This window comes from Schistocerca nitens, chromosome 2 (assembly GCF_023898315.1).
Source record: "Schistocerca nitens isolate TAMUIC-IGC-003100 chromosome 2, iqSchNite1.1, whole genome shotgun sequence".
NCBI lineage: Eukaryota > Metazoa > Arthropoda > Insecta > Orthoptera > Acrididae > Schistocerca > Schistocerca nitens.
Genome location: NC_064615.1, coordinates 666,319,043 through 666,341,258, shown reverse-complemented (window position 1 = coordinate 666,341,258; position 22,216 = coordinate 666,319,043). Strand labels below are relative to the sequence as shown.

The 22,216-nt window shown below is 37.6% G+C and overlaps 1 protein-coding gene across 1 annotated transcript in view; it reads left to right on the top strand.

The window, feature by feature from the left end:
• LOC126235233 (Down syndrome cell adhesion molecule-like protein Dscam2) overlaps positions 1 to 22,216 on the top strand; it is a 263,828-nt gene that overhangs the window by 166,852 nt on the left and 74,760 nt on the right. The window contains exons 15-17 of the mRNA XM_049943965.1: positions 6,564 to 6,581; positions 6,980 to 7,078; positions 16,887 to 17,072. Coding sequence (XP_049799922.1) covers positions 6,564 to 6,581; positions 6,980 to 7,078; positions 16,887 to 17,072 — 303 coding nt within the window. The remainder of the gene's footprint in view (positions 1 to 6,563; positions 6,582 to 6,979; positions 7,079 to 16,886; positions 17,073 to 22,216) is intronic.

Sequence of the window (22,216 nt, the reverse complement as noted above, 5' to 3'; positions counted from 1 at the left end):
TTTATTTTATTTATCCATCTGTTGACAATAAATATTGTATGGATGTTGTCAAGCCATTTCAAAGAAATGGACACAAACAACATACACGTAAAAAAGTACAAAACAAAATAATACAATGAGGTTAATAATAATACAATGAAAGTAATATAGCCTATATACATCCTTGCTTGTTATTTTAAATGCATAGTCTGTTTTTCATAAGGCTTTAGTTTTGCCCTCCCTAAACGGCAAGTCCTTATATACACAACACTGCTTAAGTATATATTTACATCACACAACAGCTGTCCTTTAAGTATGTAAATGTAATGAATGATTAGGTAATGAATGATTAGGTACATATTGAGTATTTTCCATTTTGCCCTTATAAATATCATCAGAAAAAATTTATTGACCTACATAGTCATTTACACAATAAAAACATTGTTCTACTAGAAATTTTTTTAAATTCTATTTTAAATTTGTTATTATCTTCTAACTGCCTGATGTTGACTGGCAGTGCGTTGTACAGTTTTGCACCGATATGGCTCACATGCCTTTGTGTATTCACTCTTTTATTCCATATGTGGCAAGAGATTGAAAATAGCTGAAATATGCCATTCTGGCACCCTCTGAGGTACAAACATTTGCATTACTTCTGAGAGCAAAACAGGCTGAATTAAGTTTCTGTGCAAGTTTTATTACATGGTCATTAAAATTTAAGTTTTCATCCACATGGATCCCCAGCAATTTTGTGGGTGTCACTCTGTCTAAGGCTTTGTCACCCCACACCAGATCAAGATTTACATTTTGACATCTTTTCCCAAACTGCATATAATTTGTTTTATTTACATTCAATGTCAACCTGTTTGCATTGAGCCAAGAGTGGATGTAATTTAGTACTTTATCAGTAGTTTTTGGTAGCAATTACTTTGGTGCACTTGTTATCACACTAGTATCATCTGCAAATGTTGTTGCTTTGGCTGCATCATCTGAGGTGTGAAAATCATTTATATAGACAAGAAACAATATGGGCCCTAGGATGCTGCCTTGTGGTACTCCTATTTCTACATTTTTTGCCTCTGATACTGAATTTATTTTGTGGTTGGAGTAAGTTGATGTCAGTCCTACAACCTGTGTTCTGTTTGTTAGGTATGATTCAAACCATTTTTTTCCTATCCCATGTATACCCAACGATTCCAATTTTTCTAAGAGAATGTCCTGGTTCACAGTGTCAAAAGCTTTGGAGAGGTCTAAATTTACTCCTACTACACTACAATCTTTTTCTAGATTTTTGATTATTACTAGCCATTCCCTTGCTTCTGCTCTTCTGGATTCCTTGATAGATCTTTCTCCTGTGCTTTCCACAGTTCCCATCTTCTTGCCTTTTTACCTTTCATTGTTCAAGATTTTTGTACACTGCCTGAGATTTTCGTTTTGTCCAGTTCCTTATTGATGTTGTTCTTTTTGCCTTCTGTTCAACCCCCATCTAGAGGTGCAATACTTTAAAATAATATTCATGAATCTTCATTTTCCAAATACTATATGTGCATCAGCTTTTAATAAGGATTACTTTTGCCACTTTTTCTCTCTCTCCTCTTTCTCTGTCTCCCTCTCTCTCTCTCTCTCTCTCTCTCTCTCTCTCTCTCTCACTCACTCACTCACTCACTCACACTCTCTCTCTCTTTCTGTCATGCAGTAAGATATGTTATTTTTCTTAATTTTCCATCCTCCTATCTATTTGCCATTTTGGAGTGCTGTCTGTGCTACAGCACATTTTTATTGCCTGTTTTGGAGTGAGCTGGTCTGCAGTCGTCTTGCCTTGGTCTGTAGGATATATTGCATGTTTTTTTTTTTTTCATCATTATGTGTAATGAGCTACTGTTGATCAGGAAATCTCATATAATAAGTCCTGTTTAATGTGTTCACTGTTCTGTGTGGATATGCTATTATCCTTCACTTATTATTGGTTTTTTTGCACCACGTCTATGACTCAGTTTGTATTACCATTAAATACTGCTGCATAGTGATGGGAACAGCTGAATGAAAACAATTGATTCAGTCAGTTGCTGGAAAATAAGTGATTTATTCTGTTGTAGTTTTACATACTGGCTGAATTATTCAAATGGTTCAAATGGCTCTGAGCACTATGAGACTTAACATCTGAGGCCATCAGTCCCCTAGACTTAGAACTACTTAAACCTAACTAACCTAAGGACATCACACACATCCATGCCCGAGACAGGATTCAAACTTGCGACTGCAGCAGCAGCGCAGTTCTGTACTGAAGCGCCTAGAACCGCTCAGCCACAACGGCCAGAGGCTGAATTATTCATTCATTCTTTCGAGTGAAACCAGTCTGTGTGAGCAACACAATGAAACCAGTTGATACAATCTGTTGATGCTTTACAGTATCAGTTGGACTATTCATTCATTCATTTGTTTTGATAAAAGTAGCCTGTGGGAGCAACACAGTCTGGTGCATTCAGTTCTAAGTATAAACAATCAGTCATTTTGCCTTTGTTAAATTGTTATTATTGATTGCTCTCTGTTATTTCCTGTCATCACTGTTATTGGTGTCCTGACAATTGCTTTTTATAGGGTGCCAATAAGTAGCTTTTTCCTCAGTTTTTTGTCCTTATTTATGAATAGACATTTTCTTGTGTCTGAATCAGAATTCCAAAATTATCAGTAGTGTGAGAATGGAAGATATCATACAAATGGATAAAAAGTGATCCTCAACATAAATCTAATGTGATACACAGTATCTGCAAGAATGATTCATATTATGAAACTGTAGTAGTTAAAGAAATTCAAAAAAACTTGATGAATCATGACAAATATTCCTCACAAAAAATACTTCCAACAAGTGATGTATGCTTAAAAAGCAACTGATTAAATCACCAATTTTTTTAAAAAAATGTAACTTTCTTTCCCCATGTCCTCAGCATTTACTGACATAGGATTACCAGTGAAGGGCACAAAACAACAAGAATAAAGAGGCAGAGCTTCAATAAATTTAAATAAAAAAGTAATTGTACATTTATTTAAATATAAATTTATAATTTAGCATCAGTTATTAATCTTTTAAATCAAACAAAATATTATGTCAGAAGTATGATAAATTCATATTTAACATGTTGATTGCCAACTACAAGTTATCTCATACCTGGCTGCCAGCCTCCACTATGAGTGAACTCATAGAAAACAAGTTTTTGTGTATACTCAGATACAAAACATTCATAGCAAATACATACAATTTGCGGATCTTGGATATGAAGGGCAGGTATAGTAAATCTTTTGGGCATGATGGAACAGAATTTTTTTTCACTCCTGGAGTAAACTGACAGAAAAGTGCATACAAAAGTTCATATGAATATTCTAGCCTTAGAGGTAAAATGCTTATTATGTGTTTCTAATGGTAATGAAAATAAGATCAAGCAATAGAATATCCAGGATGGAATGTAACAATATTATGAGAATGAAAGTTACTCCGCACCATATAGCAGGGATGCTGAGTTGCAGATAGGCACAACAAAATGACTCTCACAAGCCATTGGCCTTCGTCAACAATACACACACACACACACACACACACACACACACACACACACACACACACACACACACACACACAAAATGCAACTCACACACATAACTGCAGTCTCAGGCAACTGAAACCACACTGTGCATTTGTGTGTGTTTGTGTCTGTGTGTGTGTGTGTGTTGTTGACAAAGGCCAATGGCCAAAACTTTAGTTGTGAGAGTCTTTTTGTTGTACCTATCTGTGATTCAGCATCTCTTCTACATGGTGAGTATCAACTTTCCTTCTCATAATATTAGTAATGAAAAGAAAGATTTATTTTATTATTTTTATTTATTTTTTTATTGATGATACTTCCTAAAACATTCTTCCACACAAAGAACTGACTTTCTTTTACGAAAGTACCATTATTGTAGTCTCTGACTATATTTGGTTTCAAGGCAACTTTGCCATTTTGATTGTGAACTTCCACCATTTTGGCACAGCACATATTAGAAATGGCCAGGACTTTCCTTTTGTCCTTCCATTTGCAAACAACAACATGGTGATTTCTTTTCCATGTCATCTGAGCTTCCTTTAGTTTCATAGTAACTAACAATTTTGGATTTCCTTTTCTGTTGTTACATAATGTTCCACACACATAGGTTTTGTAAGTGATACAGACTTATGAAAATTGTCCATATGAGCCACATATACTTTGTTCAAGAAAACTTCCATTAGGTATAAAACAACTTCAGATGCAGCTTCTCCTGTGACATGTCACAGTAGATTTTTATTTTGAGAACCATACCATTAGATTCACAGAGTTCATAAAGTTTTACACCATACTTGCATTTCTTGTTCATGGTATACTGCCTAAAAAACAGACAGCCACGCCAAAAAAACCATTGATTCATCAAAGCAGAGATTCTTGTCTGAAACATAATTATTGCTCATGATGCCATTGAGATGATCCAAAAGTGATCTAATTTTGTAGAGTTGCTCACTGTATTGCAGTTATTTGTCTTGAGAAGTGTAGAATCTCAATAACAGGGGACTCTATTTGTACTCATAACAGATCTCCAGAACATGACACTTTAAAAAAGACTTGTACTCCAGTAATATTCTGTTGATGGAAATCAACAAGATCCCATTTGCAGCAACGGCCCCAGATATACTTCCTTTTCCATGATATCTGTATCCCTCCATCTTGAGAGGCTGGTTGATCTTCTCCTCCCATGTGTATCTACTTTCTGGCTTGCATATAAATTTGTGTTTTCACATAATGAGTCTTTGGAAAGAAACAAATCAACAAGTGCATGGATGCCAAAACTTCTTAAATGTAATTTCAGTCCCACATCCCTGTTGAACACAATTACGAGTGAATCTCGAATGTCATGGCATTCACCACTGTTATTTGTAGTGCTTGCTTTTGGGCCAACCTGCTCATCTCCTTCATTGCGCTCACTGTTGTCTGCACCAGAATCCTCACTTAAATGTTCACATGAAGATGTTTTGTAGAGACTTTCACCATCCGAGAATCTATCCATAAACTTGTCCCATTCTCATTCACTCATGTTAGCTAACTGTTCAAGTTCTACATCACTTAGTTTTCTTGCATTACTAGGCATTTTACAAAGAATATAGATAACAATAAACATCAGTCTGAACAACTATTGACACAGTTACAACAAAGACATGGATCATATTGTTGAACATGTTTCAAAATATGAAATCTGGTGACTGTTGACAACAAGTTATCTCATAGATGGCACTGTGGTGAGTTTTCTACTCTGTAAACTAGTTACAAGATAGCTTGCAGATACCCACTAAAACAATTTTTTTAAGTTTCGGTCATACAGGTGGACTACAAATGAGATGATCAATCCAAATGTATGAACCACTTAATATGGCTTCAAGCAGCAGTTTACTCATTTTGCTCATGGCAGTCAATATAATTTCAAATATACTTCACTTTTAAAAATATACTCTTTATTCATCACCTCCCCTTGAAAGAAGATACAATATTTGTCTTTTAAAAAGTTTACTGCCCTGAGACTGACTGAAAACATTCATATAACTGCCATAACATAAGAGTCAGAGACATGTGTCATTTGGCTGTGTCACTTTAAGTTGGGTGGTTGGTTGATTTTGGGGAAGGGACCAACCAGTGAGGTTATTGGTCCCAACATATTAGGGAAGGGTGGGGAAGTTGTCCATGCCCTTTCAAAGGAACCATCCCAGCATTTGCCTGGAGAAATTTAGGGAAATCATGGAAAACCTAAATCAGGATGGCCGGACGCAGGTTTGAACTATCATTCTCCCGAATGTGAGTCCAGTGTGCAAACCACTGCACCACTTTGCTCAGTACCAAATTAACTGAAAACACTCGGACACAGAGAATGAGTGAAAACATTCATATAGCTGGTATGGCCATAGAGACTAGCTTCCTTTAGTTTCCTTTAGTTATTTCATCTGACTGAAAAACTTGGCTGAATTATGAAACATCATTTGGCTTTCCCTTCACTATTATAGCAACTAAGTGACTGTCCTGCATGTAACAATGTTTTATAAACTTCATGAATTGCAGTAACTCCACAACTAGTGTACCTCAATCAGTATATGATTGTTAGTGGCTATGTATTCTCCTTAACACCATTTTTCTTATTTTCCTTTTTCTGTGTAGTTAATATTAGAGAAAGAAACTTCTGCATCCAAAATGCTGGGACACAGTATCATTTCTTTCATGATACTGTCACCCTACCATGAATTTTATTTTCTCTATGTATGATTATGTTCTCCTATTTCAGTGAAATCTTTGATTGTTTTTTTCCTGAATTTGTTTTCAGATTTGATGAAACAGTGATTGAAATGACTAGAGAAATATACTTCTAAACAGTTTGAGAACTACAGCCATTTTCTACATGGTGTCAGTGGCGAAAGACTGACTTACAGAATTTCAAGTTCTCATATCTTAGTCTTTAGATATGACATGTGGTTATAGTTCTTTAAACCTGGTTATATAATATTCTAAATTCATTGTTTCATTACATGCCTTCTTAAGAGAGCAGGAACAAAGGAAGTAAGTGATATAGACTATCAGTTATCTTAATTAATTATCTTACAGAATTATCATAATTATGTATGGCAAATAAAATCAGTGAAAGCAGGACAGAGGGACCAAAACAAAGCTATAGAAATTTGTGCTCACTAAAGGTAAATATGAGTGAACTTGTCCACTTCTACAGTCATAATTGAAAGTATTTACATGCAATTAAATTAATTTTATATTCACTAATAATAATTAGTTCAATTACTGACTCAAAAATAGTAAAGTGAAGTAGTTTTCTTCTTTTGTTTTAAAAATATTGAAGTTTGTTTGCCTCACAAGTGTATTTGTTTTCTATGGCTTTGTAGTTTTTGCACTGTATATTTCTCTTACAAGCAAAAATACATCACATAATTTTCTTCACTTTCCAGTTCCCTTAGCACCAACAGACTTTGAAGTGTCAAAGTCAACAGTCTCTAGTATTTCATTGTCCTGGAAGTCCTCACTGTCAACCACAAATACGGTTCAGGGTAAGTATACAACTATTTGAATGTGCTTAATACTTTTTTTTTTTTTCTACTAACACCTTTTCTTCATAATTTTGGTTTCTGCTAATCTATCCTGTGCAAGCTCCTTCATATCTCAGTACCTACTGCAACCTACATCCTTCTGAATCTGCTTAGTGTATTCATTTCTTGGTCTCCGTCTACGATTTTTACCCTCCACACTGCCCTCCAATGCTAAATTTGTGATACCTTGATGCCTCAGGACATGTCCTACCAACCGATCCCTTCTTCTAGTCAAGTTGTGCCACAAACTTCTCTTCTCGCCAATCCTATTCAATACCTCCTCATTAGTTACGTGATCTACCCACCTAATCTTCAACATTCTTCTGTAGCACCACATTTCAAAAGCTTCTATTCCCTTCTTGTCCAAACTATTTATTGTTCATGTTTCACTTCCATACATGGCTACACTCCATACAAATACTTTCAGAAACGACTTCCTGACACTTAAATCTACACTCAATGTTAACAAATTTCTCTTCTTCAGAAAGTATTCAGTTATATGTTCTAAATGAAACATGAATGAATTACACAAATCAAGGTGCATTTCTTTAGAAAGTTATCATTAACCATGAAGTTCTGTAACATACAGTGCATGTCTGCAAATGGCAGTCTGTGTGCACATACAGGCCTGGAGGGGAGAGAGAGAGAGAGAGGTGGGGCGGGGAGGGGGGAGGGAGAGAGGAAGGAAGGAAGACCACGACAGGGGAAGGGGGAGGGTGGCAGAATCACTCATTATTATTCACTACATTAGATGTAATTTGCTAGCACCATCCATTCACTTCTCAATAACAATTCATTATGAACGGTCATTGGCTCCTTTATATTCTTTTTCTCATTTTTGGATATCACAGCTTTGGAAACATAATGTATGATACCACTTAAGACTTTTGGAACTTCAGTCAACAGGATTTTGGAACAGTGGGGTGGTATTCAGTATTACTTCCTTAAGCATATAACTCTATAAAATAATTGTGCCACTATTCTATCCAAATTCTACAATGCCATTGCAAATGTTTTTTTTTTAAAAAAAAAAAAAAAAAAAAAAGAAAGAAAGAAAGAAAGAAAATAACTCCATCGAAAGCAGAATTCCATTTCATAATTTCATGTACAGGATTATTCAGTAAGTCTACACAACATTTTCAAAGCCAAACACCTTTGATTCACAAGTTTCCGTCATATATTGAAAACATAGTTCAATCCTTTTTGCCCCATGTGTTGAAAGTTTCTACTTTGAGAAAAATTGAGAGTATTTCTGAAATTCTTCATAATGAATTATTTATATTGGATAATATGCTTCCTCTTGAACAACTAGCTACTAGTGGGCAAGTAATCATAGAGCTTAGTAAACTGGAAGTATGTGATAAGCTGTGGTTTCTAAAGAATACCCAAAAACATTACATCTTAGCTTGCAAATGTGATGAAAAAGATGTGCTTATGAAGTGCACTACTAAAATGTTTTAGGGTTTTAGACCCCATAGAAAGAATAAAGAACAGAAGCTGCAGTGACATGTTAAAGGTTGTAAAAATTATGTCATTTGACCTTTGGCAAGACTACTTATTAGACAAGTGGAAGGTTCTGCAGATGACTCAACCTCAAATAACAAAGATACTGACAGTTGCTGGAAACAGCACATCTCAAAATGAGACTCATCATCCATAGAGTTAAAAATATTCAAATGTTTCAAAACTTGTAAATGCTTCTCTTATATTTTCCCACAAAAATGTGGACTTGGAGCACACACTAGAAGAAGACAAGGCAGTTGTGACTGAAAGATTTTTAGAGTGTTTTGAGTATGAGGGATCCTTTGGGATAATACCCCCATTTTCTCTCTCTGCCCATTGAATTCCAGCTCATTAGGCATGGACAGCAAGCACATGCAAATTATATTGCTTATGAGGAAGAATGTAAAAGGAAAGCAAAAAGAGGAAAGAAACCACAGGTGTCTTGAGGAGGAGATTTAAAAAATGAATAACATGAAAAAAATCAATTGAGTATGGGTCAGCTGCTCTGAAAGAAAAGAAAAAAGAACACCATTATCTAATGAAGCATGAGAAGAACTTCTCTCTCAAGCTGTAGTTAAACTAAAGAAAGCCTTCCAATCCATCTGTGGCATGACTTGGCAAACCACTGTTTAATTGTATTAGTTGAAAACAGTCTTGGTTGCAATTTTAGTTTCTTTTATTTATCAACTACGCATTTCACCTTATTTAGGCATCTTCAAGCTGATCTTAATTTGGTATTTCTTATGATGATCCATTAGACATTGTAAATAAAGGGCATTGTCGAGTACATCAGGCTAGCATTGCCTTCGTTAACCTCAGTAAATACTTTCTAGATGGATGTGAGTGACTCCAAGGCCTGTATAATGCGTTCACATTCACAGGAGCAAATAGTAGAATAAGATCGGGCTTAAGTAGTTAGCATAATTGTGCCAGTACTGACGCCTAATACAGAATCACCACAGTGAGACCATCCTCAGTTCATACAGGTTGCTGGTGGAAGTGATGAATACTGTTGGTTGCACTTGTGAAGTGCAACCAGAGCTTGCAATTTGTGGCATCATTCCCAGAGTTGATCAGGATCTTTTGGTTTGGAGCCAAGGGAAGGTCTCAACAAAAGGCTCCATCGATTCTGCGTTGGTCTTGGCTGTGTTATTGGATGGAGAATTGAAGGATTCCTCTTGACGGATCAGGGGTACACTACACAAAAGAAGCAGTACTTGTATTCTGCACTTGGGAGGTTTTTTAGGCTAGAAGATAGTTTGGGGTCCTCTTATGAAAGCTGACCAGTTGGTTGGCAGAGAGTGAAATCAAATCACATACAAAGTAAGGTTACTGTGACTATCAAAACTTTAACAGTAAATTGATAAATTATTCATAACAAAGTTCCTGAGTTTATTACCACCAAGTACAGCTGTCACACTTGAATTATTATTGGAAATAAAATCTGGCTGAAACCCATAGCAGATAGCTCCAAAATATTTAATAAGGCATAGAACCTATATCGGATAGACAGATTAGACTCCTTAGGAAGAGGATTGTTGTGGTTACTGAAGTAAAAAATGAGTGTAAATTTGAAGTTATCTGGAAACAAGTAACAGGTTGAGCTGAATTCAAGTTAATTATCAGAATCTTTTACCAGCCACCCTGTTATACTCTGAGATTTTTAGAATCATTCAAAGCAAGTCTACACTCAATAGTGTGGAAGTAGCCACAGTGTGCAGTGTTATTTGGAGGTGACTTTAACTTATCAAGTACAAACTGGGATATCTATTGGTTCATTAAAATTGCTATGGGCAGTCTTGTGAAGTAGTTTTGAACACATTTTCTGGAAATTGTCTTGAGCAGCTAGTTCAACAACACACAGAATCAAAGTACATTAGACATTGTAGCTACAACAGTGCTGACCTTATCATAGTATGAGTATAGAGACAGGGATTGTGATCACAATGTCATAATAACGGTGATAGTAGCTAAAGTTAATAAATCCATCATGAAGACTATGAGAGTATTTTTGCATTTCACCCAGACAGTGAATGGACATAATTTTTATTTCCAATATGACGGACACAGAGGACTTATGGGTAAGGTTTGTATTGATTGTAAATCATGCTCTGGAGAGTGTACATGCTGAATAAGTGGATTAAGACAGGAAAGACACACTGTGGTTTAAGAACAAAATTTGGAAAATGCTGAGGAAACAAAGACTGTTGCATTCTTTGTTCAAAGCCGAATGAGCAAATGATGACAGACAAATTAGTAGAAATTCATGCACCTGTAAAATGATCAATAAGTGAATCATGCAACTACTTCCACCATCATACCTTACCAAGAAAAATTCTGGTCCTGCATAAAATCAGTAAGTGAGTTGAAAGCTTCTTTTCAGTCGCTTGTTGATCAGTCTTATGTGGTAACAGATGACAGCAAAACAAAAGCTGAAGTCTTAATTTTCATGTTTAAAGAAATCATTCATGCAGGAGGATCATGCAAACATAACATCATTTGACCTTCACACACCCGAGAGCATCATATGAAAGAGTTGAAAACAAATGTGTCACCAGGTCCAAATGGAATTCCAGTTTGGTTTTACATTGTGTACTCTAGGTGTAGGTCCCTTACTTATCTTGTATTTATCATGAGAATGGTGTAAGTCCATTTTATTTCCAGTATGATGAACACAGAGGACATATGGGCAAGGTTTGTATTGATGGATGTTCAGGTAACTCATTGTATAAGAAGGGTAAAAGACAGACCTGCAAAATAACAGAATATATCCTTAATGTTGGTTATCAGCAGAATTCTTGAATAAATTCTGAATTGAAATATAATACATTTCCTTGAGACAGAAATGCTTCTGTCCATAAGTCAGTACGGATTTAGAAACTGTAGCTCATGTGAAACTCAGCTTGCCCATTTCTTGCATGATATCCTGCAAGTCATGGATGAAGGAAAACAAGCAGATTCCATATTCCTAGATTTCTGGAAAGTGTTTGATACAGTGCCCCGCTACAAACTGTTAACGAAGGTCCGAGCACACAGGATAGCCCCCCAGATATGTGAGTGTGCTTGATGGCAAGTGTTCATGAGAGCAAGGGTATTGTCAGGAATGTATTAGATCATTGTGATAGGACCACAGCTATCCTCTACACACAGAAATGGTCTGACAGACAAGGTGAGCAACAATCTGAAGATGTTTGATGCTGATGTCATGGTGTATGAGTATGTGTCATTGCATGAATGTAGGAGGGTACAAGATGACTTAGACAAAGATTCATAGGTGGTGAGATAAATTGCAGTTTCCTCTAAATGCAACAAAATAAGTTAATGCAGATGGCTAGGAAAAACAATCCCATAAAGTTCTAATACAACATTATTATTGTGCTGCTTGACATAGTCATCTTGCTTAAATATGTAAGCATGTAAGGGCAGTAGAAGGTGCAGCAATGGTTGACATCTGTTTTTGGAGAATTCTAGGGATGGATGGCTTACGTATAAAGGAGACTGCATAGACAACAATACTGTGACTCATTCTTGAGTACTGCTCAAGTGTTTCTTCGTAATTTTATATGGCCTCACTTTGCACAAAATTTTCCTCCTTTTTCAATACTTTATGAACCCCATGAAGTGTGGATGGCACAATTAATAAAAGCTGCTCTACATATCGAACACTCCCATGAGGGTGGACAATAAATCTGCTCCACAAATGGAATGACTATTACACAATGACTTCATAACTACAGACTGACTATAGAAACCAGAAGTCTGTCGACTCTGTATTATCATTATAGACTTTATCATTATTGAAACTTCACAAGATAAAGCATAATAATTCTTTAAGTGTAACCCAAGTAGGTAATTAAATGTACTGACAAACCACACAAAATTTAGTCACAGTATAAAATATTTAACACTTCTACTAGAAACATAATAATTAAGAAAATACAAATGTAGAATTAACTTCAGAAGCTACAGGTTGCTTTTCGTTAATTAACCTTGATGTTTGAAAAATGTCTAACCATTGTGTGACCATATTATATCAACATACTCAAACATTCATACAGTTACAGTTGTATAAATAAATCAGTAATTACACATAATGCATTCAAATTCTTCAGTAAATGTAAGTTCATACTGTATGAATCAGCAAAAGTAAAATACAACATAATTAATTTCTGATTTCAAATTAACAGACAATGGATAGCAATGACAGTAAGGGTTAGCTTTGATCTACATCTACATCTCCATGGATATTCTGCAAATCACATTTAAGTGCCTGGCAGAGGGTTCATCGAACTACCTTCACAATTCTCTATTATTCCAATCTCGTATAGCACGCAGAAAGAAAGAACACCTATATATTTCTGTATGAGCTCTGTTGTTGTTGTTGTGGTCTTCAGTCCTGAGACTGGTTTGATGCAGCTCTCCATGCTACTCTATCCTGTGCAAGCTTCTTCATCTCCCAGTACCTACTGCAACCTACATCCTTCTGAATCTGCTTAGTGTATGCATCTCTTGGTCTCCCCCTATGATTTTTACCCTCCACACTGCCCTCCAATACTAAATTGGTGATCCCTTGATGCCTCAGAACATGTCCTACCAACCGATCCCTTCTTCTGGTCAAGTTGTGCCACAAACTCCTCTTCTCCCCAATCCTATTCAGTACCTCCTCATTAGTTATGTGATCTACCCATCTAATCTTCAGCATTCTTCTGTAGCACCACATTTTGAAAGCTTCTATTCTCTTCTTGTCCAAACTATTTATTGTCCATGTTTCACTTCCATACATGGCTACACTCCATACAAATACTTTCAGAAAAGACTTCCTGACACTTAAATCTGTACTCGATGTTAACAAATTTCTCTTCTTCAGAAACGCTTTCCTTGCCATTGCCAGTCTACATTTTATATCCTCTCTACTTCTACCATCATCAGTTATTTTGCTCCCCAAATAGCAAAACTCCTTTACTACTTTAAGTGTCTCATTTCCTAATCTAATACCCTCAGCATCACCCGATTTAATTTGACTACATTCCATTATCCTCGTTTTGCTTTTGTTGATGTTCATCTTATATCCTCCCTTCAAGACACCATCCATTCCGTTCAACTGCTCTTCCAAGTCCTTTGCTGTCTCTGACAGAATTACAATGTCATCGGCGAACCTCAAAGTTTTTATTTCTTCTCCATGGATTTTAATACATACTCCGAATTTTTTCATGTGAGAAAAGTGCAAGTTAGGTTTCACATAATCGATGTTTTCAAAATCGATAGTGTTTGGCTTGGAGGAGGTGATTTTCTTTGAGATACCTCATTATGAGTCACCGACACAATGCAATAACATGTATTTCAATGATGCAGATTGCCCACTGCAGCTGAAGGTTGCAGACCACGCAGGCAGACCGCATTCTGTGTGGCCATGCCTTAATACTCTGCATCAAATATCCATGCAGGCCCTACACAATCACAGTTTAAAATGAATAGAAGCTATTTTTATTTGTGGCTCACAATTAACAGTGCTAGATCAGTGTGTTTATGTCCATTTGGTACTAGTATGTGATTCCAGCTGCATAACTGCAAATAATAATGTTCCTATGAAACAGGAAGGACTCTTGTACTTTAACATTGCCTATATTTGTAATTAATATAATACTTTGAATTTAATGTATTGACTGTTCTTAAATGAAGTTTGAAATAACAATATGTTTATGTATTACAAAATATGTAAAGAATGAATTAAGTTTCTGTAAATTAAGCCTAGAAATCATTCAGTTTGAAATATTCTATGTTCTCCACCATGTGGGAAAAGATAAATTGTTACTTACGATAAAGAAGACACATTAAGTTCCAGACAGGCATAATTAAAAGACACTTACGCAAAGGTTTCAGCCACAGCCTTATATCAGCAAAGGGAAACAGAGAAACAAGCTCACCTCACGCATGCGTGAGATGTGCTTGCCTGTGTGTGTGGAATGACATGTGTTTCCCTGTTTCCCTTTGCTGATGAAGGCTGTGGCCATAATATTTCTGTAAGTGTCTTTAATTGTGCCTGTCTGAAACTTAACATGTCTTCTTTACAGTAAGTAACTATCTATCTTTTCCTACATTGTTGCTACATCCTCCGTAAGCATCTGGGAAGAAAAGGCCTGTTTTACTAACATGACATACTTCAGTAACCCTAATGACTTCTGAGATGCATTATTGTAAAGAGAGTTTTGAAGAAGTTATAACAAGGCATAACAAGATCAAGATAATCAAACTAAAAAGTTAATAAAATCAAGTAAAAAATTCTGAAATTGACTGTTAATCGAACAATCAGATTGCAAACTTATTGTTAATATGATATTGGGAAGTTATGCATGAAATGCAAGACATGGAAGGAGTAAAAGTGACTACTGAGTGACATAATTAAGTACTGAGTGGTCAAAAGGCACATGAATAAAACTGAAAACTTTGCTGAGCACACATACCTCTGCATGCCTGTATTGTTCCAACCAAGACCATGTAGCCATGCATTTCTACTGACAAAAAGCTGACCAATGTTTTCAGTCTTCTCTTTATGCCAGTCAATCATTCAGTGCTCCAGCAATATGGTGAGTGGGTTACCTTTACCACTTTCACATTTTGTAAATGTGTTATTAACATGTACAGTTGTAAAACGTATGACATTCTCCAGTAGCATTTCTCACATTACTCATTACCAAATGAACAAACAGAACAAAAATAATAATTAATCTGATGAGTATGTACAATCTCATATTTGGCTAGTTACCCGAATTAAAGATCATATTATTTAAATTCTGTTGGTTCTGGAAACATGAAATGTAGCAAGATGGAATAGCCTGACTTTCTCTAATAACATTCCTCATGTAACTCTGTATTATTATTATTATTATTGTTGTTGTTGTTGTTGTTGTTGTTGTTGTTGTTGCTATCCATTCCATATAAAGTGTTTACAAGAAGTACCAAATTCTTTTATGTATTGAATTTTTCTGATTCTTATCGATCAAAGAGCAACTTACTTTTAATTGGTTACAACAATATAAATATTCTGTACAAGAACATTTTACTTACAGAAATATTCAACATTTAAGAGTCAGTAAAACTAGATGCATTCAAAATTTAGAACTGCAAGCTCTAGGCTGTCAAGATAAATGTACATTGACTGTAATTTGCTTGTTACTGACAATGTCAATTTGTTTATTCAGAATTTTATGAGCATCTGTATTTGCCATTGAACTGTAGAGAAGACATTGGCTGAGGCACTTGAAAGGTCAGCAACAGTACAAACTCTTCTTTAAACGGACAAGTTTTAGTAGCTCTGTTTTATCTTCCCCTCTCAATCTACGGTTCCACTTCATCATACTCAGTGTGCTAGGAAAAGCTCCATGGTGTCACATTTCTGTCATATTCCTGTCCTATTCCCTTGTTTCCTCTCCCTCTTCCTCTCTGCCTTCAGCCACCACTCCCTCCACCCCTCTCTTTCTCCCTGCCTTTTTCTCCTCTCTTCCATCGTCAATAGAAGTCATTTAAGTTCAAGGCACTAGTGTTTTGTGTTTTAGCATTGCCAACACTGGCAGTCTAACAGTATAGTACCTGTTTGTATTGTTGCTGTTATGGAGTGTGCTGTGTCATGCCAAATCAGTAAGAACATATGTGCTGCCTGAACTGCAGGAGGAAAGTGCCACTTGTTTCCCCTGCACCCCCTTCTCTCCCTGGCTGTCTATATGTTGGGTTTTAGTAGGCGGAGCTTGCTTCCTTAGCTCCCCACTCACCCCTGAAATCATGGTCACGACATCACAAACAAACTATGGTACAGAAGGCCAATGCATCCAGTGTGTGTGTGTGTGTGTGTGTGTGTGTGTGTGTGTGTGTGTGTGTGTGTGTGTGGGTGGGTGGGTGGGTGGGTGGGGGTGTGTGTGTGTGTGTGTGTGTATTGCTCTGAAAAATACATTGCTCAAAAGCATCACAATGTTTTCAATCCTGTTGATTACTCAGTGCCTCAATTGTGCAGTGAGTGGTTATCTTCACTCTTGTGATTATTTGTTTCCCATCCATAAATTTCCAGTGATATGATAACATACCTTCATGTTATAAAAAAGTAAACAGAAATTAGAGATGAAGGGCTATAGAAAGTGAACAGAGAACCTGAAATGGAAAGAGAATTGAACTAAAAAAGATTTAACACAGTAATTGTTTTCATCTGCTAAAATGTGGCATATAAAAGTAATTCCATGTTAAGTCTAATGACAATAATGATATTTGTTTCTTACAGGATATTACTTGAATTACAAAAGGGAATTTGGAGAATGGGAGAAAATAAAGTTGTCAGCAGAAGAGAATGATTTCACTCTCGATGGGCTCCAGTGTGGAACTAAGTATCAGTTCTATCTCCAAGCTTTCAACCAGCTTGGTCAAAGTACACCCTCAGAGACTATTACTTCACATACACGGGGCACAGGTAAATGAAATCAATGGGTATAATAGTGTTTCTTGAAGCCATATTTTGAAAAATGATTGTTTTACACACAAGTTACAGGAAGGATAGTACAACATATTAAGGTTTACAATTTTAGAAGCAAATATACTAGGTTGTATGTACAGTTAGTGAACACACACGCACACACACACACACACACACACACACACACACACACTAACACACACACACATTCTACTAAACACATGTCAAAGATAAGCAATGAATAAAGCAACTAAACATAGAATTGTATGTTTGTCAGGACAATGGCAATGTTGAATGGCAGTAACATGTAATTATAATGTTATATGAAAATAAAACTTGTGAGTAAAAGCAATAACTTCACTTCAAGAGTTATGACATCTTCCGCTCTGTCACTACTGCCTCAGATTTCATGACAGGCATATTTACATCAATTTCAGTAAATAGAGGATTGAATAATTTTTTATCAGAGAGCCTCACTAAGTATCAATTGCAGAAAATGGCAAAACATAGTTTAGAGTCTGACTGTATGCATGCAAGCAGTGAGAGTGTAGCAGCAGACGTAGAGCTGATAGGATGTGCCTGTAGCTGTAATAGTTTTTGAAATATGTGGTAATTTAGCTTAGTCTGTGTTTTTCACATACTCCTCTAAGAGGTGAATTTTACCAGTAATTTCATTAAGTAAACTAGTGTTTACTAACTTACTATAAGTTTTTTGGTGCAAATTTTAATGCATAGCTTTGTGTGAAGTGACTTTCTTTGGTAGCATAGCAGCAGAAATTAGATTGCACCCAGTGACTGTCTACATTAGTGTTAAATTACTTGTGATACAGAAAAAATTGGTTAAAGATGGATATGGACTTTATCTGTTGTGTACAGATGCTGGGGAAATTGGTCACTGTCTGTAAGTCATTAGAACCTGGTTGTTCTTGGCTGCTGTCCTGGAGTGTGGTTGCACAGGGCACTGGAGACGAATACTTTAGCACCTCTAGAACACATAGCACCTCCTGGGATCCCTGTTGCTACTGCACTTTCTGATTTTCATGTCCCTGTTGGTCAACATTTGCTGATGGTGGTTGGCAAACAGTGGCAGGATCACAAATCTCTGGGCAGAAGGCAAAAGTGAGACTGACACAGTTCTCTGGTTTGGAGATGAGTGAAAGGCTTAAACCAGAGGCTCAGACAGTTCTGTGACAATCTTGGATGTGGATATTTTGACCTCCACTATTAATTGGAGAAATGTAGGACCCCCAACCCTCCCCTCTTAATATGTCATGTATGCACTACAAGAAGTAGCATACATGTGGTATACGTCTCTCACGGGTCCAAAAAGATGCACTCTCAGTCCAGACAGGGTGACATTCATCATAGCAGATCAGAGAAAGAAAATGTTAATATAGTACTAGTTAACTGCAGAAACATCTATCAAAAGTCCTAAAGATGGTCTCACTTATAAACAGTAACAATAGTTATATGGTACTAGGCACAGAAAGCTGGCTGAAACCAGATATCAACTGCAGTGTAAATCTTAACTCCAGCTGCTGGAATATACACTCCTGGAAATGGAAAAAAGAACACATTGACACCGGTGTGTCAGACCCACCATACTTGCTCCGGACACTGCGAGAGGGCTGTACAAGCAATGATCACACGCAAGGCACAGCGGACACACCAGGAACCGCGGTGTTGGCCGTCGAATGGCGCTAGCTGCGCAGCATTTGTGCACCGCCGCCGTCAGTGTCAGCCAGTTTGCCGTGGCATACGGAGCTCCATCGCAGTCTTTAACACTGGTAGCATGCCGCGACAGCGTGGACATGAACCGTATGTGCAGTTGATGGACTTTGAGCGAGGGCGTATAGTGGGCATGCGGGAGGCCGGGTGGACGTACCGCCGAATTGCTCAACACGTGGGGCGTGAGGTCTCCACAGTACATTGATGTTGTCGCCAGTGGTCGGCGGAAGGTGCACGTGCCCGTCGACCTGGGACCGGACCGCAGCGACGCATGGATGCACGCCAAGACCGTAGGATCCTACGCAGTGCCGTAGGGGACCGCACCGCCACTTCCCAGCAAATTAGGGACACTGTTGCTCCTGGGGTATCGGCGAGGACCATTCGCAACCGTCTCCATGAAGCTGGGCTACGGTCCCGCACACCGTTAGGCCGTCTTCCGCTCATGCCCCAACATCGTGCAGCCCGCCTCCAGTGGTGTCGCGACAGGCGTGAATGGAGGGATGAATGGAGACGTGTCGTCTTCAGCGATGAGAGTCGCTTCTGCCTTGGTGCCAATGATGGTCGTATGCGTGTTTGGCGCCGTGCAGGTGAGCGCCACAATCAGGACTGCATACGACCGAGGCACACAGGGCCAACACCTGGCATCATGGTGTGGGGAGCGATCTCCTACACTGGCCGTACACCACTGGTGATCGTCGAGGGGACACTGAATAGTGCACGGTACATCCAAACCGTCATCGAACCCATCGTTCTACCATTCCTAGACCGGCAAGGGAACTTGCTGTTCCAACAGGACAATGCACGTCTGCATGTATCCCGTGCCACCCAACGTGCTCTAGAAGATGTAAGTCAACTACCCTGGCCAGCAAGATCTCCGGATCTGTCCCCCATTGAGCATGTTTGGGACTGGATGAAGCGTCGTCTCACGCGGTCTGCACGTCCAGCACGAACGCTGGTCCAACTGAGGTGCCAGGTGGAAATGGCATGGCAAGCCGTTCCACAGGACTACATCCAGCATCTCTACGATCGTCTCCATGGGAGAATAGCAGCCTGCATTGCTGTGAAAGGTGGATATACACTGTACTAGTGCCGACATTGTGCATGCTCTGTTGCCTGTGTCTATGTGCCTGTGGTTCTGTCAGTGTGATCATGTGATGTATCTGACCCCAGGAATGTGTCAATAAAGTTTCCCCTTCCTGGGACAATGAATTCACGGTGTTCTTATTTCAATTTCCAGGAGTGTATATTGCATAAATGTGTTACCCACTGGTGGCAGGTAATATCTAGTGAGATTAGTACAGATTCAGAATGTGAAATAATTTGGATGCAGATAGGAATCAAACTTGGTCATCAGATGCTTTTATAAAGCCCCTGCTTCAGCAGCAGCAGTGGGGGAACATTTGAGGGGAAACTTGGAGAATATTTTTATAAATTTTCTGGTCAAGTTATAGTTTCACATGAAGATTTTAACTTACCAGCTATAGACAGGTAGACTCAAGTGATTAGGGGGTGAAGTAGAGAATGAGAATTGAGTGAAACTGTTCCAAGTGCTTTATCCAAAAGTTAACTTTAGCATTTAATCAGAGAAACAATTCATGGAGATAATATCTTAGACCTGTCAGTGACAAACAGACCAAAACTTTTGGCTCAGTTAGCAGAGAATGGGAAATCAGTGATCATAAGGCCATTACAGCATCACTGAACACAGCCATATATAGGAATCCAAAGTTCTTCCTGCTTAACAAGAGTAACAAGACACAGATTTCAGATTCCCTAGCAGACCAACACAAAAATTTGTTCTCCAGCACTGACAATATTGAGCACCAATGGACAGACTTCAAGAACATTGCACAATACACTTTAGGTAGGTTTGTGCTGAGCAAAATTGCGATGAATTGAAAATATCCACCAGGTTTCATGTTAGAAACCAGCTACAAAATCAAAGAGAAATTCACTGCAAATTTAAACATCTCCAAAGCTTCAAGGACAAACAAAAATCAAATGAAACGAAAATTAGCATGAAGTGAAGTGTTCAACAAATTCAAAAGTAAAATTCTGTGTACCGACTTGACAGGAAATCCTAAGGTTGTGATCATATGTTAATTAGTAAGTGGACTGAAGCCATCTGTTCAGATACACTGTGACCATAATGGAATTGAAACAGAGGATGACAGAGAAAAATCTGTAATACTAAAATCTTGTTCCAAAACTGTTTCACAGAGAATATTGCACTTTATTTCTACATCTACATCTATATCTATACTCTGCAAATCACTGTGAGTGCATGGCAGAGGATACAACCCACTGTACCAGATATTAGAGATTTTTCTCTTTCCTTTCACATATGGAGGGCAGGAAGAATGACTGTTTCAGTGTTTCTGTGTGTGCAGTAATTATTCTAACCTTATCCTCATGATCCTTAGATGAGCAATATGCAGGGGATTGCAGTGTGTTAATAGAATCACCATTTAAAGCCATTTCTTGAATATTTGTTAACAGACTTTCTTGGGATATTTTATGTTCTGTAAATAAATTATACACAACTGCAACCAGTCACTTTTTTCATTAGTAGTGCTTTATTACATTAACCGGTTTTCGAACCCTTTCAGGTTCATCTTCAGATGATTTCGGGAGAATCCGGGAAGCTACATCATTATTGGTAGTAGCATAATGCTGGGTGCTGGTTTGCGACAGTATAGGACTGTCGCAAACCAGCACCCAGCATTATGCTACTACCAATAATGATGTAGCTTCCCGGATTCTCCCGAAATCATCTGAAGATGAACCTGAAAGGGTTCGAAAACCGGTTAATGTAATAAAGCATTACTAATGAAAAAAGTGACTGGTTGCAGTTGTGTATAATTTATTTACATTAATATACAGTCACGGTTCTAAAATATCCGTAATGGATAAGCATAATATTTTATGTTCATTTTCAAGAGTCTTCCAGTTCAGTTCCTTCAGTATCTCTGTGACACTCTCCCATGGATTAAACAAACTTGTGACCATTCATGCTGCCCTATCAGTTCTATCTGGTTTGGGTCCCACGCAGTTGAGGAATATTCTAGAATGGGTCGCACAAGTGACTTGTAAGCAATTTCCTTCCTAGACTGATTGCTCTTCCCCATTATTCTATCAATAAACTGAAGTCTACCACCTGCTTTACCCACAACTGAGCCTCTGTTATCATTCCATTTCATATCTCTACAAAATTTTATACCCTGGTATTTGTATAAATCAACTGATTTCAACTGTGACTCATTGATATTGTAGGATACTTCATTTTGCATTTTTTGATGTGCACAGTTTTACACTTCTGAACATTTAAAGCAAGTCATCAATCTTTGCACCACTTTGAAATCTCATCAAGATCTGACTGAATATTTATGCAGCTTATTTCATATAGTACTTCA